The 18124-nt window shown below is 43.6% G+C and overlaps 1 protein-coding gene across 4 annotated transcripts in view; it reads right to left on the bottom strand.

The window, feature by feature from the left end:
* The window catches only part of LOC117407777 (E3 ubiquitin-protein ligase TRIM39-like), a 45192-nt gene extending 27284 nt beyond the window's left edge, over positions 1 to 17908 (bottom strand). For 3 of the 4 annotated variants that reach the window (XM_059015808.1, XM_059015810.1, XM_059015811.1), the window contains exons 1-3: positions 11351 to 11443; positions 10857 to 10911; positions 2087 to 2217 (exon numbers count right to left, since the gene is read on the bottom strand). In XM_059015808.1, the coding sequence (XP_058871791.1) occupies positions 2087 to 2217; positions 10857 to 10887 (162 nt within the window). In that variant the 5' untranslated portion in view covers positions 10888 to 10911; positions 11351 to 11443. Of the gene's footprint in view, positions 1 to 2086; positions 2218 to 10856; positions 10912 to 11350; positions 11444 to 17771 lie in introns of those variants that run through there. The other variant, XM_059015809.1, reaches the window with a different exon arrangement.
* Positions 17909 to 18124: the final 216 nt, after the last annotated feature.

The following is an 18124-nucleotide window of genomic DNA, read 5'->3' as shown; positions in this document are numbered from 1 at the left end:
ACCAGACTATTATCACTCATAAAATGAGTTTCATGGGGAGCTGTAATCTGGTTCAGCATCGAATGGGCATTTAACTCTATTGTACGCAGAAAAATACATTTTAGACAGAAATTCACAGAACAGCATACTGGTTTAGTTTTACTTTGTTCCAGAGATCTCACACAGCTGCTCCTGACCTCACACAGCTGCTCCTAACCTCACACAGCTGCTCCTCATCTCACACAACTGCTCCTCATCTCACACAACTGCTCCTCATCTCACACAACTGCTCCTCATCTCACACAGCTGCTCCTGACCTCACACAACTGCTCCTCATCTCACACAGCTGCTCCTCATCTCACACAACTGCTCCTCATCTCACACAGCTGCTCCTGACCTCACACAGCTGCTCCTCATCTCACACAGCTGCTCCTCATCTCACACAACTGCTCCTCATCTCACACAGCTGCTCCTGACATCACACAGCTGCTCCTAACCTCACACAGCTGCTCCTCATCTCACACAACTGCTCCTCATCTCACACAACTGCTCCTCATCTCACACAGCTGCTCCTCATCTCACACAGCTGCTCCTCATCTCACACAACTGCTCCTCATCTCACACAACTGCTCCTCATCTCACACAGCTGCTCCTCATCTCATACAGCTGCTCCTGACATCACACAGCTGCTCCTAACCTCACACAGCTGCTCCTCATCTCACACAACTGCTCCTCATCTCACACAACTGCTCCTCATCTCACACAGCTGCTCCTGACCTCACACAACTGCTCCTCATCTCACACAACTGCTCCTCATCTCACACAACTGTTCCTCATCTCACACAACTGCTCCTCATCTCACACAGCTGTTCCTCACCTCACACAGCTGCTCCTGACCTCACACAGCTGCTCCTGACCTCACAGCTGCTCCTCATCTCACACAGCTGCTCCTGACCTCACACAGCTGCTCCTGACCTCAGACAGCTGCTCGTCATCTCACACAGCTGCGCCTCATCTCACACTGCTGCTCCTCACCTCACACAGCTGCTCCTGACCTCACACAGCTGCTCCTGACATCACACAGCTGCGCCTCATCTCACACAGCTGCTCCTCATCTCACACAGCTGCTCCTGACCTCACACAGCTGCTCCTGACCTCACACAGCTGCTCCTGACCTCACACAGCTGCTCCTCATCTCACACAGCTGCGCCTCATCTCACACAGCTGCTCCTCATCTCACACAGCTGCTCCTGACCTCACACAGCTGCTCCTCATCTCACACAGAATACACACCTAGAATACTGTGGACAGCTCTGGTCCCCTTATCATAAAAAAGACATTGAGGCATTGGAGAGAGTACAGAGGAGAGCAACACGATTAATTCCAGGACTGAAGGGTATGTCATATGAAGATAGACTGAAAGAGCTGAATCTATATAGCCTAGAAAGGAGAGCCAGAGGCGACTTAATAGAGGTATTTAAAATGGTCAAGGGGTTTAACAAAGTAACTGCTGAGAATATTTTTAACAGATCACAGAGAACAGAACCAGGGACCACGGGTGGAAGCTGAAGAAGAGCATATTCAGAACTGAGGGGAGAAGGAACTTTTTCACAGAAAGGGTGGTGAACCATTGGAACAGCTGCTGGACAGAGTTGTTTAAGCAGATCCTTCAAGAGCAGACTGGATGCTGTCATGAACAATACTGTATAACCCTCTCTGTGACCACAATAAGCCTTTTAGTCTGTCTAGCCATGGATTCCCAGAGGTTTCATTTCCCCTGCTAACCTGGTTCGGGTTTTTTTTGTTTTTCCTCTCCTGAACGCTAACGGACCACGCTGGCACCAAAGTGAGCGAGCATAGGTGGGCCAAATGGCCTTTTCTCGTTCTTGAATTTCTTATGTTCGTATGATTTCACTGTCTAAACTTAAATGCCTGGTAAACACTTTATGAATATGGCCCTAAGCTTTCTCTGAAACAGCAGTCTGCCTGTGTCTGAATATAAATGATATATGGATTCTTGCATGTATTGTGGATTTTAAAATATTTAAAACATAGACTTTTTTACCATGGAAACTAGAATCTATTCTAATGATCAGTGTCACCATACCTTAGGGTTGCTGAGATCAGGTCTACCCAAACTCATGGACTTGGCATCACGTGCAGGGATTATACCCTTGTAGTCATGGCCGAAACTGCCAAAACTCTCTGAAACACTGAGGATTCCTGATGCACCTGAAACTTTGGAGACAGAGAGGGAGTGAGGGACTGAGGATTCCTGATGCACCTGAAACTGAGGAGACAGAGAGGGAGTGAGAGACTGAGGATTCCTGATGCACCTGTAACTGTGGAGACAGAGAGGGAGTGAGAGACTGAGGATTCCTGATGCACCTGTAACTGTGGAGACAGAGAGGGAGTGAGAGACTGAGGATTCCTGATGCACCTGTAACTGTGGAGACAGAGAGGGAGTGAAGGACTGAGGATTCCTGATGCACCTGAAACTGTGGAGACAGAGAGGGAGTGAGAGACTGAGGATTCCTGATGCACCTGTAACTGTGGAGACAGAGAGGGAGTGAGAGACTGAGGATTCCTGATGCACCTGTAACTGTGGAGACAGAGAGGGAGTGAGGGACTGAGGATTCCTGATGCACCTGTAACTGTGGAGACAGAGAGGGAGTGAAGGACTGAGGATTCCTGATGCACCTGTAACTGTGGAGACAGAGAGGGAGTGAGAGACTGAGGATTCCTGATGCACCTGTAACTGTGGAGACAGAGAGGGAGTGAGAGACTGAGGATTCCTGATGCACCTGTAACTGTGGAGACAGAGAGGGAGTGAGGGACTGAGGATTCCTGATGCACCTGTAACTGTGGAGACAGAGAGGGAGTGAAGGACTGAGGATTCCTGATGCACCTGTAACTGTGGAGACAGAGAGGGAGTGAGAGACTGAGGATTCCTGATGCACCTGAAACTGTGGAGACAGAGAGGGAGTGAGGGACTGAGGATTCCTGATGCACCTGTAACTGTGGAGACAGAGAGGGAGTGAGAGACTGAGGATTCCTGATGCACCTGAAACTGTGGAGACAGAGAGGGAGTGAGGGACTGAGGATTCCTGATGCACCTGTAACTGTGGAGACAGAGAGGGAGTGAGAGACTGAGGATTCCTGATGCACCTGTAACTGTGGAGACAGAGAGGGAGTGAAGGACTGAGGATTCCTGATGCACCTGAAACTGTGGAGACAGAGAGGGAGTGAGAGACTGAGGATTCCTGATGCACCTGTAACTGTGGAGACAGAGAGGGAGTGAGGGACTGAGGATTCCTGATGCACCTGTAACTGTGGAGACAGAGAGGGAGTGAGGGACTGAGGATTCCTGATGCACCTGTAACTGTGGAGACAGAGAGGGAGTGAGGGACTGAGGATTCCTGATGAGGATTCCTGATGCACCTGTAACTGTGGAGACAGAGAGGGAGTGAGAGACTGAGGATTCCTGATGCACCTGAAACTGTGGAGACAGAGAGGGAGTGAGAGACTGAGGATTCCTGATGAGGATTCCTGATGCACCTGTAACTGTGGAGACAGAGAGGGAGTGAGAGACTGAGGATTCCTGATGCACCTGAAACTGTGGAGACAGAGAGGGAGTGAAGGACTGAGGATTCCTGATGCACATGTAACTGTGGAGACAGAGAGGGAGTGAGAGACTGAGGATTCCTGATGCACCTGAAACTGTGGAGACAGAGAGGGAGTGAGAGACTGAGGATTCCTGATGAGGATTCCTGATGCACCTGTAACTGTGGAGACAGAGATGGAGTGAGAGACTGAGGATTCCTGATGCACCTGTAACTGTGGAGACAGAGAGGGAGTGAAGGACTGAGGATTCCTGATGCACCTGAAACTGTGGAGACAGAGAGGGAGTGAGGGACTGAGGATTCCTGATGCACCTGAAACTGTGGAGACAGAGAGGGAGTGAGGGACTGAGGATTCCTGATGCACCTGAAACTGTGGAGACAGAGAGGGAGTGAGAGACTGAGGATTCCTGATGCACCTGAAACTGTGGAGACAGAGAGGGAGTGAGGGACTGAGGATTCCTGATGCACCTGAAACTGTGGAGACAGAGAGGGAGTGAGGGACTGAGGATTCCTGATGCACCTGAAACTGTGGAGACAGAGAGGGAGTGAGAGACTGAGGATTCCTGATGCACCTGTAACTGTGGAGACAGAGAGGGAGTGAGAGACTGAGGATTCCTGATGCACCTGAAACTGTGGAGACAGAGAGGGAGTGAGAGACTGAGGATTCCTGATGCACCTGTAACTGTGGAGACAGAGAGGGAGTGAGGGACTGAGGATTCCTGATGCACCTGAAACTGTGGAGACAGAGAGGGAGTGAGGGACTGAGGATTCCTGATGCACCTGTAACTGTGGAGACAGAGAGGGAGTGAGAGACTGAGGATTCCTGATGCACCTGTAACTGTGGAGACAGAGAGGGAGTGAGAGACTCAGGATTCCTGATGCACCTGTAACTGTGGAGACAGAGAGGGAGTAAAGGACTGAGGATTCCTGATGCACCTGTAACTGTGGAGACAGAGAGGGAGTGAGAGACTGAGGATTCCTGATGCACCTGTAACTGTGGAGACAGAGAGGGAGTGAGAGACTGAGGATTCCTGATGCACATGTAACTGTGGAGACAGAGAGGGAGTGAGGGACTGAGGATTCCTGATGCACCTGTAACTGTGGAGACAGAGAGGGAGTGAGGGACTGAGGATTCCTGATGCACCTGTAACTGTGGAGACAGAGAGGGAGTGAGGTACTAAGGATTCCTGATGCACCTGAAACTGTGGAGACAGAGAGGGAGTGAGGGACTGAGGATTCCTGATGCACCTGTAACTGTGGAGACAGAGAGGGAGTGAGGGACTGAGGATTCCTGATGCACCTGTAACTGTGGAGACACAGAGGGAGTGAGGGACTGAGGATTCCTGATGCACCTGTAACTGTGGAGACAGAGAGGGAGTGAAGGACTGAGGATTCCTGATGCACCTGTAACTGTGGAGACAGAGAGGGAGTGAGAGACTGAGGATTCCTGATGCACCTGTAACTGTGGAGACAGAGAGGGAGTGAGAGACTGAGGATTCCTGATGCACCTGTAACTGTGGAGACAGAGAGGGAGTGAGGGACTGAGGATTCCTGATGCACCTGTAACTGTGGAGACAGAGAGGGAGTGAGGGACTGAGGATTCCTGATGCACCTGTAACTGTGGAGACAGAGAGGGAGTGATGGACTGAGGATTCCTGATGCACCTGTAACTGTGGAGACAGAGGCAGTGATGTAGGTAGAGACAGTGTAGGAGAGATAACATTCATATTAGAAACAGTAACTGTGGAGACAGAGGCAGTGATGTAGGTAGAGACAGTGTAGGAGAGGTAACATTCATATTAGAAACAGTAACTGGAGACAGAGGCAGTGATGTAGGTAGAGACAGTGTAGGAGAGGTAACATTCATATTAGAAACAGTAACTGTGGAGACAGAGGCAGTGATGTAGGTAGAGACAGTGTAGGAGAGGTAACATTCATATTAGAAACAGTAACTGTGGAGTCAGAGGCAGTGATGTAGGTAGAGACAGTGTAGGAGAGGTAACATTCATATTAGAAACAGGGCTGTATTTATCACGCATGTTCATTTCTCAGGTGCTTGTGAAATATTGAGCTGTGCTTAAAACAAGTGGTTATTTTCCGTCACATATTCATGAAGCATGTTGATCTCTACATGCATCCAGATCTGCTCTTCATTTTAGATGCAACTAATCAAGATAGAATGTGTTAAACAAGGGCAGGGCTTGTTTGAGTCTTCATCTTCAGCTCTTTATGAGTGAAAACAAATACTTAGTGACAACTTTATTATAGTTTAAATAAGCGCTTCAAATGTAATATTATATCAATAACTTTTAAAACTTCATATCATAAACTTAAGTCTAAGAATGACTTAAATTCAACAACAAACAAAAAAAAAAAAAATATGACCAAATATTTTAAATATTCCACTTAGTACATTAATATGCACGATTCTCTATCAATCACACATTGTATATGACACAGGCTGGGGTCACAGTGGGGATTATAGTGAATCTTGCTATTCAGTGTTGCTATTTGACAGGGCAGAGGTCCCTCGGGTTAATTGTTCACTGAGGGCTGCGTTCATAGCCAGCGGTGTGCTCGCTCCCCTGAAGCTGCAGGTTCATCTCCCTTGTCTGATACGCGCTTTCAAATATAGGTTTAAATAGAAAGGAATAGTAGAGTGTTGCACCATTAACTATCTAGAACATGGCATCACAAGCACAGGAATACATTTCAATAGAAACAAGTATAGATAATGCATAGAAATGGATTTGATTTATATTTGAATCCTTTCAGATTGCAGGTTTGTGGAGTTCAGAATTGTAAATATCAGTGTTACTGTCGTGTGTTTCAGATTGCAGGTTTGTAGAGTTCAGAATTGTAAATATCAGTGTTACTGTCGTGTGTTTCAGATTGCAGGTTTGTGGAGTTCAGAATTGTAAATATCAGTGTTACTGTCGTGTGTTTCAGATTGCAGGTTTGTGGAGTTCAGAATTGTAAATATCAGTGTTACTGTCGTGTGTTTCAGATTGCAGGTTTGTGGAGTTCAGAATTGTAAATATCAGTGTTACTGTCGTGTGTTTCAGATTGCAGGTTTGTGGAGTTCAGAATTGTTAATATCAGTGTTACTGTCGTGTGATTCAGATTGCAGGTTTGTGGAGTTCAGAATTGTAAATATCAGTGTTACTGTCGTGTGTTTCAGATTGCAGGTTTGTGGAGTTCAGAATTGTAAATATCAGTGTTACTGTCGTGTGTTTCAGATTGCAGGTTTGTGGAGTTCAGAATTGTAAATATCAGTGTTACTGTCGTGTGATTCAGATTGCAGGTTTGTGGAGTTCAGAATTGTAAATATCAGTGTTACTGTCGTGTGTTTCAGATTGCAGGTTTGTGGAGTTCAGAATTGTAAATATCAGTGTTACTTTCATGTGATTCAGATTGCAGGTTTGTGGAGTTCAGAATTGTAAATATCAGTGTTACTGTCGTGTGTTTCAGATTGCAGGTTTGTGGAGTTCAGAATTGTAAATATCAGTGTTACTGTCGTGCGTTTCAGATTGCAGGTTTGTGGAGTTCAGAATTGTAAATATCAGTGTTACTGTCGTGTGTTTCAGATTGCAGGTTTGTGGAGTTCAGAATTGTAAATATCAGTGTTACTGTCGTGTGATTCAGATTGCAGGTTTGTGGAGTTCAGAATTGTAAATATCAGTGTTACTGTCGTGTGATTCAGATTGCAGGTTTGTGGAGTTCAGAATTGTAAATATCAGTGTTACTGTCGTGTGTTTCAGATTGCAGGTTTGTGGAGTTCAGAATTGTAAATATCAGTGTTACTGTCGTGTGTTTCAGATTGCAGGTTTATGGAGTTCAGAATTGTAAATATCAGTGTTACTGTCGTGTGTTTCAGATTGCAGGTTTATGGAGTTCAGAATTGTAAATATCAGTGTTACTGTCGTGTGTTTCAGATTGCAGGTTTGTGGAGTTCAGAATTGTAAATATCAGTGTTACTGTCGTGTGTTTCAGATTGCAGGTTTGTGGAGTTCAGAATTGTAAATATCAGTGTTACTGTCGTGCGTTTCAGATTGCAGGTTTGTGGAGTTCAGAATTGTAAATATCAGTGTTACTGTCGTGTGTTTCAGATTGCAGGTTTGTGGAGTTCAGAATTGTAAATATCAGTGTTACTGTCGTGTGTTTCAGATTGCAGGTTTGTGGAGTACAGAATTGTAAATATCAGTGTTACTGTCGTGTGTTTCAGATTGCAGGTTTGTGGAGTTCAGAATTGTAAATATCAGTGTTACTGTCGTGTGTTTCAGATTTCAGATTTATGGAGTTCAGAATTGTAAATATCAGTGTTACTGTCGTGTGTTTCAGATTGCAGGTTTATGGAGTTCAGAATTGTAAATATCAGTGTTACTGTCGTGTGTTTCAGATTGCAGGTTTGTGGAGTTCAGAATTGTAAATATCAGTGTTACTGTCGTGTGTTTCAGATTGCAGGTTTGTGGAGTTCAGAATTGTAAATATCAGTGTTACTGTCGTGTGATTCAGATTGCAGGTTTGTGGAGTTCAGAATTGTAAATATCAGTGTTACTGTCGTGTGATTCAGATTGCAGGTTTGTGGAGTTCAGAATTGTAAATATCAGTGTTACTGTCGTGTGTTTCAGATTGCAGGTTTGTGGAGTTCAGAATTGTAAATATCAGTGTTACTGTCGTGTGTTTCAGATTGCAGGTTTGTGGAGTTCAGAATTGTAAATATCAGTGTTACTGTCGTGTGTTTCAGATTGCAGGTTTGTGGAGTTCAGAATTGTAAATATCAGTGTTACTGTCGTGTGTTTCAGATTGCAGGTTTATGGAGTTCAGAATTGTAAATATCAGTGTTACTGTCGTGTGTTTCAGATTTCTGGTTTGTGGAGTTCAGAATTGTAAATATCAGTGTTACTGTCGTGTGTTTCAGATTGCAGGTTTGTGGAGTTCAGAATTGTAAATATCAGTGTTACTGTCGTGTGTTTCAGATTGCAGGTTTGTGGAGTTCAGAATTGTAAATATCAGTGTTACTTTCATGTGATTCAGATTGCAGGTTTGTGGAGTTCAGAATTGTAAATATCAGTGTTACTGTCGTGTGTTTCAGATTGCAGGTTTGTGGAGTTCAGAATTGTAAATATCAGTGTTACTGTCGTGTGTTTCAGGTAAACTGACCCCAGATCAGTCGCTGTGGAACAATCACTCCAAGCCGATTCATCTGTCTAGATAGTTTCAGCACACATGCCCTGTCAGAATAGTTTAGGGGGTGGAATTACTGTATCAACAATCCTATCAGCTTCAACTCAGAGACCGAACTGCATCGTGTATCTGTGAATGAATATTGAACTGTGAAAAAGAGCCACTGGTTAATATGGTGGTGATGTCCTGATACCTGCTACACAGGGAGAGTGAATCTACAGTGTGGAGGTTTTACTGTAGTGAAGTGAGAGCCAGTGGTTAATATGGTGGTGATGTCCTGATACCTGCTGCACAGGGAGAGTGAATCTACAGTGTGGAGGTTTTACTGTAGTGAAGTGAGAGCCAGTGGTTAATATGGTGGTGATGGCTGGTGATGTCCTGATACCTGCTGCACAGGGAGAGTGAATCTACAGTGTGGAGGTTTTACTGTAGTGAAGTGAGAGCCAGTGGTTAATATGGTGGTGATGTCCTGATACCTGCTGCACAGGGAGAGTGAATCTACAGTGTGGAGGTTTTACTGTAGTGAAGTGAGAGCCAGTGGTTAATATGGTGGTGATGTCCTGATACCTGCTGCACAGGGAGAGTGAATCTACAGTGTGGAGGTTTTACTGTAGTGAAGTGAGAGCCAGTGGTTAATATGGTGGTGATGTCCTGATACCTGCTGCACAGGGAGAGTGAATCTACAGTGTGGAGGTTTTACTGTAGTGAAGTGAGAGCCAGTGGTTAATATGGTGGTGATGGCTGGTGATGTCCTGATACCTGCTGCACAGGGAGAGTGAATCTACAGTGTGAAGGTTTTACTGTAGTGAAGTGAGAGCCAGTGGTTAATATGGTGGTGATGGCTGGTGATGTCCTGATACCTGCTGCACAGGGAGAGTGAATCTACAGTGTGGAGGTTTTACTGTAGTGAAGTGAGAGCCAGTGGTTAACATGGTGGTGATGTCTGGTGATGTCCTGATACCTGCTGCACAGGGAGAGTGAATCTACAGTGTGAAGGTTTTACTGTAGTGAAGTGAGAGACAGTGGTTAATATGGTGGTGATGTCCTGATACCTGCTGCACAGGGAGAGTGAATCTACAGTGTGGAGGTTTTACTGTAGTGAAGTGAGAGCCAGTGGTTAATATGGTGGTGATGGCTGGTGATGTCCTGATACCTGCTGCACAGGGAGAGTGAATCTACAGTGTGGAGGTTTTACTGTAGTGAAGTGAGAGCCAGTGGTTAATATGGTGGTGATGTCCTGATACCTGCTGCACAGGGAGAGTGAATCTACAGTGTGGAGGTTTTACTGTAGTGAAGTGAGAGCCAGTGGTTAATATGGTGGTGATGGCTGTCCTGATACCTGCTGCACAGGGAGAGTGAATCTACAGTGTGAAGGCAGGAGAAACTAGCTTCTATCACAGTCAAAAACAAACCAAAAAACCTACAAAAAAAGGGAACTTGCAAGAAAGTTCTTTTGCTAATCACAAGCAGTGTTTTTTTTTTTTTTTAAGATTTGGATATTATAACTGCAGTGTTCCACAATGGTGTTTATTTTTACACTACAATAGCATTCCTCACTGTCTGTTTACTGCATTCTCATATGGGAGACTTATACATTTACAATATCAATCAATCAATCTTTATTTTATATAGTGCCTTTCATAGTGGACTACCATCACAAAGCACTTTACAAGATGCAGTAACAACACAAAAATCCATAATACTTTAAATACAGAGAAATGCATCATACAAGATATACATTTTTAAAAAGTAATGTATAATACTTTAAATACAGTGGAAAGTGCATAATACATGAAATAGTAGCAGCAACACAGCAGCTAATAGCAGATATCAGGCTTAAAGAGCATAATAGCAAGAGAGAACAGGTGCGTCTTGAGAGTTGATTTAAAGCGAGCGAAAAAGGGCCTATACGTATACTGAAGTCTAGCAGATACATGTCTAGTCAGACAGACACTGAAAAGGCCCTTGTATTAAAACATTTGTCTACTGTACTAAGAAGTGTCATTACTTTTAGTCAAATGGTATAATTTATTGTTAGATATCAAAATACTTTTCTTTCATTTTTACCTGTTTCCACGTCTGCAGATTTCTTTTCCATCTTCTGTACTGATCATCCACACAACTGATTAGACACACAAAGACAGTGATATCAGGAATAATGTCCAGCCAACTGTGCTTATATATAAGAGAAACCTGCAACCCTCATTATAATCGAATGCAGCATAGGAAAGAGAGACACATTGAACACACTGCAGAGCTGTAAACAGTCCTGGTCTCAGGCAGGCCCACACATTGTTTGTAACAGAGTAAGACACTAATACAGTGCAATCAGTTATCCAAGGGCTGCTTTACAGTAAAGGAGGTAAGCAATTCTAACAGAATAAAACTAGCAGAACAATCTCATTAAGGAGAAGTCACATGACTGCTCTCTGTGTTCTTACAATACAGCCTGTGGTTGTTCCCTATTGGGGGAGGTTCAAAAGCAATCCTATGTAAAACATTTTCTTTAGTTAATATCTATGAATTCCCTCAATAAAACAGAACAATGTCTACTTACTTACCCTTAAAAGGTTTTGGGTGGCACACAACTTGTGATATCAGTACAAAAAAACTGCAGTTTTGAAGAGCCTTGTTATTAGGTTTTGTTTTCTTTTTATATAACCTGTGACTAATATAGAAACTGCAAAAGCAAAAGCCTGGCAAATATACTTCCTCCTTTCAGTGCGTGTCTCTTAGGGGCTCAGTGGTGCAGACAGACAGATATTCACAAACTTCTCATGCCTTTTACCAGTGGAGGCCTGGTTTCACCCTGCTACCCATAGAAAAATACTACAGTGCTGTCCAGAAACACTATAGTGTCATACAGACCTGAATCAATTACAATTGTAATTGTGTAATTCATATAAAAACACTACAGTACTGTCCAAAACACTATAGTGTCATATGTAACTTTTTTTTTTATCAACTCAAAAACAGAACACACTTCTCCTTTTTTGCTGGGAAGCAGTCAGCTCTGCTCTGTGTTCATTTCTGAGAAGGAAATGCGTGTCTGTGGTTAGTGAGAGGAAGTGAAGGCAGGCAGGGTTTAAATTGAGCCTGAATACTGGAATGCAGCCCTGCACCCCCTGTTAAACTGACAAGAGAGAATTCTGAAAAGGGGAGCTGAGCTGCTTGATACCAAACATGCTCTCAATCATCTTTAGATGAGGGGATCTGCTCTGCAGAGAGACTAGGTTCCAGTGGTAGAGTTCATGCTATCCCAGCTCTGGATTAAAAACCTCCAGTGTTGCCAACCCAGCAGCTTCATGAGCACCAAAATAAAAGTGTAGAAATATAAACTGAACGTTTATTTTAGTATCAAAGCCTTTGCATAATGAGGAAGTTTCAATGTCGGGATGGCCTTTGTTTAACTGTCCCTGCACGTACTGTCCCCTCTCCAATGTCAAGATGACTTGTGTCTGTCAGCACAAGCACAGCAGTGATGCTCTTTTCAGGCTCTTCTATCTGGCCCTACCCCTGTTCATTCTTTAACATGTATTATTAAATGGATAGAAACAATTGGCGAAAATAATCGATTCTCCCCAGCCATTAGATATCTGGTGATAACACAACAGTGCGGAACTTCTTTCTGTGAAGCGACGTAAATAAAATCAATACACCAACTGCAACTGTATGCCTGGATAAACAAAACCACTCGAGTCAGTCAGCATGACAGCAATCCCTGAGATTAACTACAACACCACTCGAGTCAGCATGACAGCAATCCCTGAGATTAACTACAACACCACTCGAGTCAGCATGACAGCAATCCCTGAGATTAACTACAACACCACTCGAGTCAGCATGACAGCAATCCCTGAGATTAACTACAACACCACTCGAGTCAGCATGACAGCAATCCCTGAGATTAACTACAACACCACTCGAGTCAGCATGACAGCAATCCCTGAGATTAACTACAACACCACTCGAGTCAGTCAGCATGACAGCAATCCCTGAGATTAACTACAACACCACTCGAGTCAGTCAGTATGACAGCAATCCATGAGATTAACTACAACACCACTCGAGTCAGTCAGCATGACAGCAATCCCTGAGATTAACTACAACACCACTCGAGTCAGCATGACAGCAATCCCTGAGATTAACTACAACACCACTCGAGTCAGCATGACAGCAATCCCTGAGATTAACTACAACACCACTCGAGTCAGTCAGCATGACAGCAATCCCTGAGATTAACTACAACACCACTCGAGTCATCATGACAGCAATCCATGAGATTAACTACAACACCACTCGAGTCAGCATGACAGCAATCCCTGAGATTAACTACAACACCACTCGAATCAGCATGACAGCAGTCCCCGAGATTAACTACAACACCACTCGAATCAGCATGACAGCAATCCCTGAGATTAACTACAACACCACTCGAGTCAGCATGACAGCAATCCCTGAGATTAACTACAACACCACTCGAGTCAACATGACAGCAATCCCTGAGATTAACTACAACACCACTCGAGTCAGTCAGCATGACAGCAATCCCTGAGATTAACTACAACACCACTCGAGTCAACATGACAGCAATCCCTGAGATTAACTACAACACCACTCGAGTCAGCATGACAGCAATCCCTGAGATTAACTACAACACCACTCGAGTCAGCATGACAGCAATCCATGAGATTAACTACAACACCACTCGAGTCAGTCAGCATGACAGCAATCCCTGAGATTAACTACAACACCACTCGAGTCAGCATGACAGCAATCCATGAGATTAACTACAACACCACTCGAGTCAGCATGACAGCAATCCCTGAGATTAACTACAACACCACTCGAGTCAGCATGACAGCAATCCCTGAGATTAACTACAACACCACTCGAGTCAGTCAGCATGACAGCAATCCCTGAGATTAACTACAACACCACTCGAGTCAGCATGACAGCAATCCCTGAGATTAACTACAACACCACTCGAGTCAACATGACAGCAATCCCTGAGATTAACTACAACACGACTCGAGTCAGCATGACAGCAATCCATGAGATTAACTACAACACCACTCGAGTCAGTCAGCATGACAGCAATCCCTGAGATTAACTACAACACCACTCGAGTCAGCATGACAGCAATCCATGAGATTAACTACAACACCACTCGAGTCAGCATGACAGCAATCCCTGAGATTAACTACAACACCACTCGAGTCAGTCAGCATGACAGCAATCCCTGAGATTAACTACAAATCCACTCGAGTCAGCATGGCAGCAATCCCTGAGATTAACTACAAAACCACTCGAGTCATCATGACAGCAATCCCTGAGATTAACTACAACACCACTCGAGTCAGCATGACAGCAATCCCTGAGATTAACTACAACACCACTCAAGTCAGCATGACAGCAATCCCTGAGATTAACTACAACACCACTCGAGTCAGTATGACAGCAATCCCTGAGATTAACTACAACACCACTCGAGTCAGTCAGCATGACAGCAATCCCTGAGATTAACTACAACACCACTCGAGTCAGTCAGCATGACAGCAATCCCTGAGATTAACTACAAATCCACTCGAGTCAGCATGGCAGCAATCCCTGAGATTAACTACAAAACCACTCGAGTCAGTCAGCATGACAGCAATCCCTGAGATTAACTACAACACCACTCGAGTCAGCATGACAGCAATCCCTGAGATTAACTACAACACCACTCGAGTCAGCATGACAGCAATCCCTGAGATTAACTACAACACCACTCGAGTCAGTATGACAGCAATCCCTGAGATTAACTACAACACCACTCGAGTCAGTCAGCATGACAGCAATCCCTGAGATTAACTACAACACCACTCGAGTCAACATGACAGCAATCCCTGAGATTAACTACAACACCACTCGAGTCAGTCAGCATGACAGCAATCCCTGAGATTAACTACAACACCACTCGAGTCAACATGACAGCAATCCCTGAGATTAACTACAACACCACTCGAGTCAGTCAGCATGACAGCAATCCCTGAGATTAACTACAACACCACTCGAGTCAGTCAGCATGACAGCAATCCCTGAGATTAACTACAACACCACTCGAGTCAGTCAGCATGACAGCAATCCCTGAGATTAACTACAAATCCACTCGAGTCAGCATGGCAGCAATCCCTGAGATTAACTACAAAACCACTCGAGTCAGTCAGCATGACAGCAATCCCTGAGATTAACTACAACACCACTCGAGTCACCATGACAGCAATCCCTGAGATTAACTACAACACCACTCGAGTCAGCATGACAGCAATCCCTGAGATTAACTACAACACCACTCGAGTCAGTATGACAGCAATCCCTGAGATTAACTACAACACCACTCGAGTCAGTCAGCATGACAGCAATCCCTGAGATTAACTACAACACCACTCGAGTCAACATGACAGCAATCCCTGAGATTAACTACAACACCACTCGAGTCAGTCAGCATGACAGCAATCCCTGAGATTAACTACAAAAGAAAATGTCAACATCTCGCCATACTGCGGTAAATGAAGCAGATTTAGACAACCTAGAAATGAATATAACTGAGGGAAACACCAAGCGCCAGACAGAATGGGCTATGAAAGTTTTCCGTGACTGGCTAACTGAAAAGAACATTGACATTTGATTTAAACAAAACGTCACAACAGCAGCAGCGCCATCTACTGGACAAAACCCAGACATACACGTTAAAACAATGATCCAGTTCAATATCTACAAAGACTGAACAAGAAACTATTATCAAAGTCCCCGAAAAAGAAAATATTATACAAAACGGTTTGAAATCAATGTTTAATTGTTAATCTAACAATGTTAGTTACTGTGGAACTACTTCTCTCAGTGGAAGGGGAGACACATAACAAATATTAAAATAAAGTTTAAAGTCTTCTTCATTTACCAACAACAACACACTCACAGACCAATTTAATAATAGGAATAATACACGCCAGGGTCTGTGTGTTATCATGAGATATATCACCACTTCCTGGGCGGTTGAAGGACTCCACTTCATCTAGTGCCTCACAACGCACCCAAGGCGATGTTATATTACCTCATGATAACACACACACACACACCCTGTCGTGTATTACTGCTTAATTAGCAATAGGTTTATTAATAATAATAATAATAATAATAATAATAATAATAATAATAATAATAATAATAATAATAATAATAATTAATGTAGTCATTAGGTTTAGATGTCACACTGTATTGATTTAGATATTCAGGTTGGATACCTCGGGATCCTTATTGAGAAGCCAGCGGAACTCCAGCGTTTCTCCGACCCAGCGAAGGAAGCGTTTGTCCCGGATAACCACTCCCGTGATGAGCGGTGCTGCCATGACAACCTATGAAATCACCTGCACGGCTCAGTATACTTTAAAAATAATAATAATAATGTCTTTATATAGCACCTTTCATAGTGGACCACCATCACAAAGCGCTTTAAGATGTAGTCTGTGAACTGTCACTTCCAATAGGACATTGATTTAACATCTCATCCACAGGATGGAGCACAAGCAGGTTCAGTGACTTGCTCATGGTCACTCAGCAAGCCAGGCAGCGGCAGTGGTGGGATGTGAACCCGTGACCTTCTAGTTACAAGGGATTTTAACCACTGAACCACACTGCCTCCTCCTCAGTCTTTTTTTTTTTTTTTTTTTTTGTAATACAGTATAACGTGTTATTGTTTACACAAAATAACATCAATAAGATTAACAGCTCAGCTGCTAGTGTGTACTAAACACAATCTCAAATATCAGTGAATAGATACAGAGACAAGCCGTGGCACCAGCAAGAGGTTCAAATGAGAGCGTCAATTAAAGTTTAAATAAATAAATAAATAAAATAAATTACGACATGAAACAAAAATACATGTGGGTATATTTTAATCAAAAGTCCACACATCAATAATTCTGAGTATTTATCCAAATAATCTCACAGCGAATTCTTTCCAAATGAATAATTTCTGTTTCCCCCGAGTGGTAAGTAATGTGACGTTATAGTTTCTTAACACATGTAGCGTTTCACGCACTAGGCAGAAGAGAAGGAGACAACACTCTGCTTTCAGGTTCAAAGCTTTATTTAAGAAGCTATCTCTCAGCACGCTAAAGCTCACTGCTCTACACGCTTCGCAGCTTAACCTGGAACAACAACAAACATTGCGTGCAACGCCCCCTTTTATAACACAGCTCCGCCCCTTTATGCTAATCGTGTGCCGGAGCGAACAGCTATCCCATTGGTCCCCAGCCGCACACCAGGACCAATGGGCACACACAACTAACAGCCAATGACAGGGAGCAGGGCGCACCCTGCGTGCAGGACAGCTCGCACAGCCACAGAGACAGAGCGAACCCGCAGCTACAGGGAATACAGACGAGGGGAGGAACACAATACAGCGGTAATAACAGCACCCAGACAGGGGAGACAAGAGCGAATACACAACACGAAACACAAACACACGGACCGCTCCAACACTACTGGATTTTACAAATCACCTATGCGAGTCTGCACCTCAAACACTTCGAAATATCATTTTACATTAATACGGCAGTTAGTATATAAATCCATTTCTAAAACGGGTCGCAGTTTGTAATTTAAATACCTATGAGCTACCAAGACGTATTTTTGTTTCATGTCGTTATTAATGTATTTATTTATTTATTTATTTGTAATCAAGCCTTACATTTTAACTTCTTGAAGTTACCACAGCGTGTCTATGTATGAATTACTGACGAGTAATATTGAGATTTGATTACACAAGCAGATGAACTGATAATGTATGGATGTTATTTTGAGAAAACAATAACATATTAATATTAACAACATTTTATAAACACACTACAACATTTTATAAATAAATAACTTACACACCAAACTGTAGCACATTCGTTTACTCTTAATATCATAACAAATATACTATTTATAAATACGTACCTTCTTTTATTTGTTGGAAAACGGTCTGGAACTGAAGTAAAGTGCTTTTTAATACAGAGCTATTTGAGTATTTAAAATATGGTTATCTTCAAAATTAAAATGCCAGCAACGGTGTGTTAATTAAACGAAGCGCCTGACGCCGCTCGGAACTTTGGCATTTTTAAATCCTAACGGTCTCTGCTCAGCGGAGTGGAATGTTCAGGAGCCGGTTGCCTAGCAGCGTCTCCGCCTCCTTCTCTGCCCCGCCCCCTCTCTCCCTCTCTCGTTGCTCCAGCTAGGAGTTCACATTCAGCTTCCTTAGATTATATAGCGCCATTCTTTACTAACTTTTACAAATGAGCTTATTGGAGGCT

This window comes from Acipenser ruthenus, chromosome 51 (assembly GCF_902713425.1).
Source record: "Acipenser ruthenus chromosome 51, fAciRut3.2 maternal haplotype, whole genome shotgun sequence".
Taxonomy (NCBI): domain Eukaryota; kingdom Metazoa; phylum Chordata; class Actinopteri; order Acipenseriformes; family Acipenseridae; genus Acipenser; species Acipenser ruthenus.
This window is presented reverse-complemented; position numbering and strand designations above follow the sequence as displayed.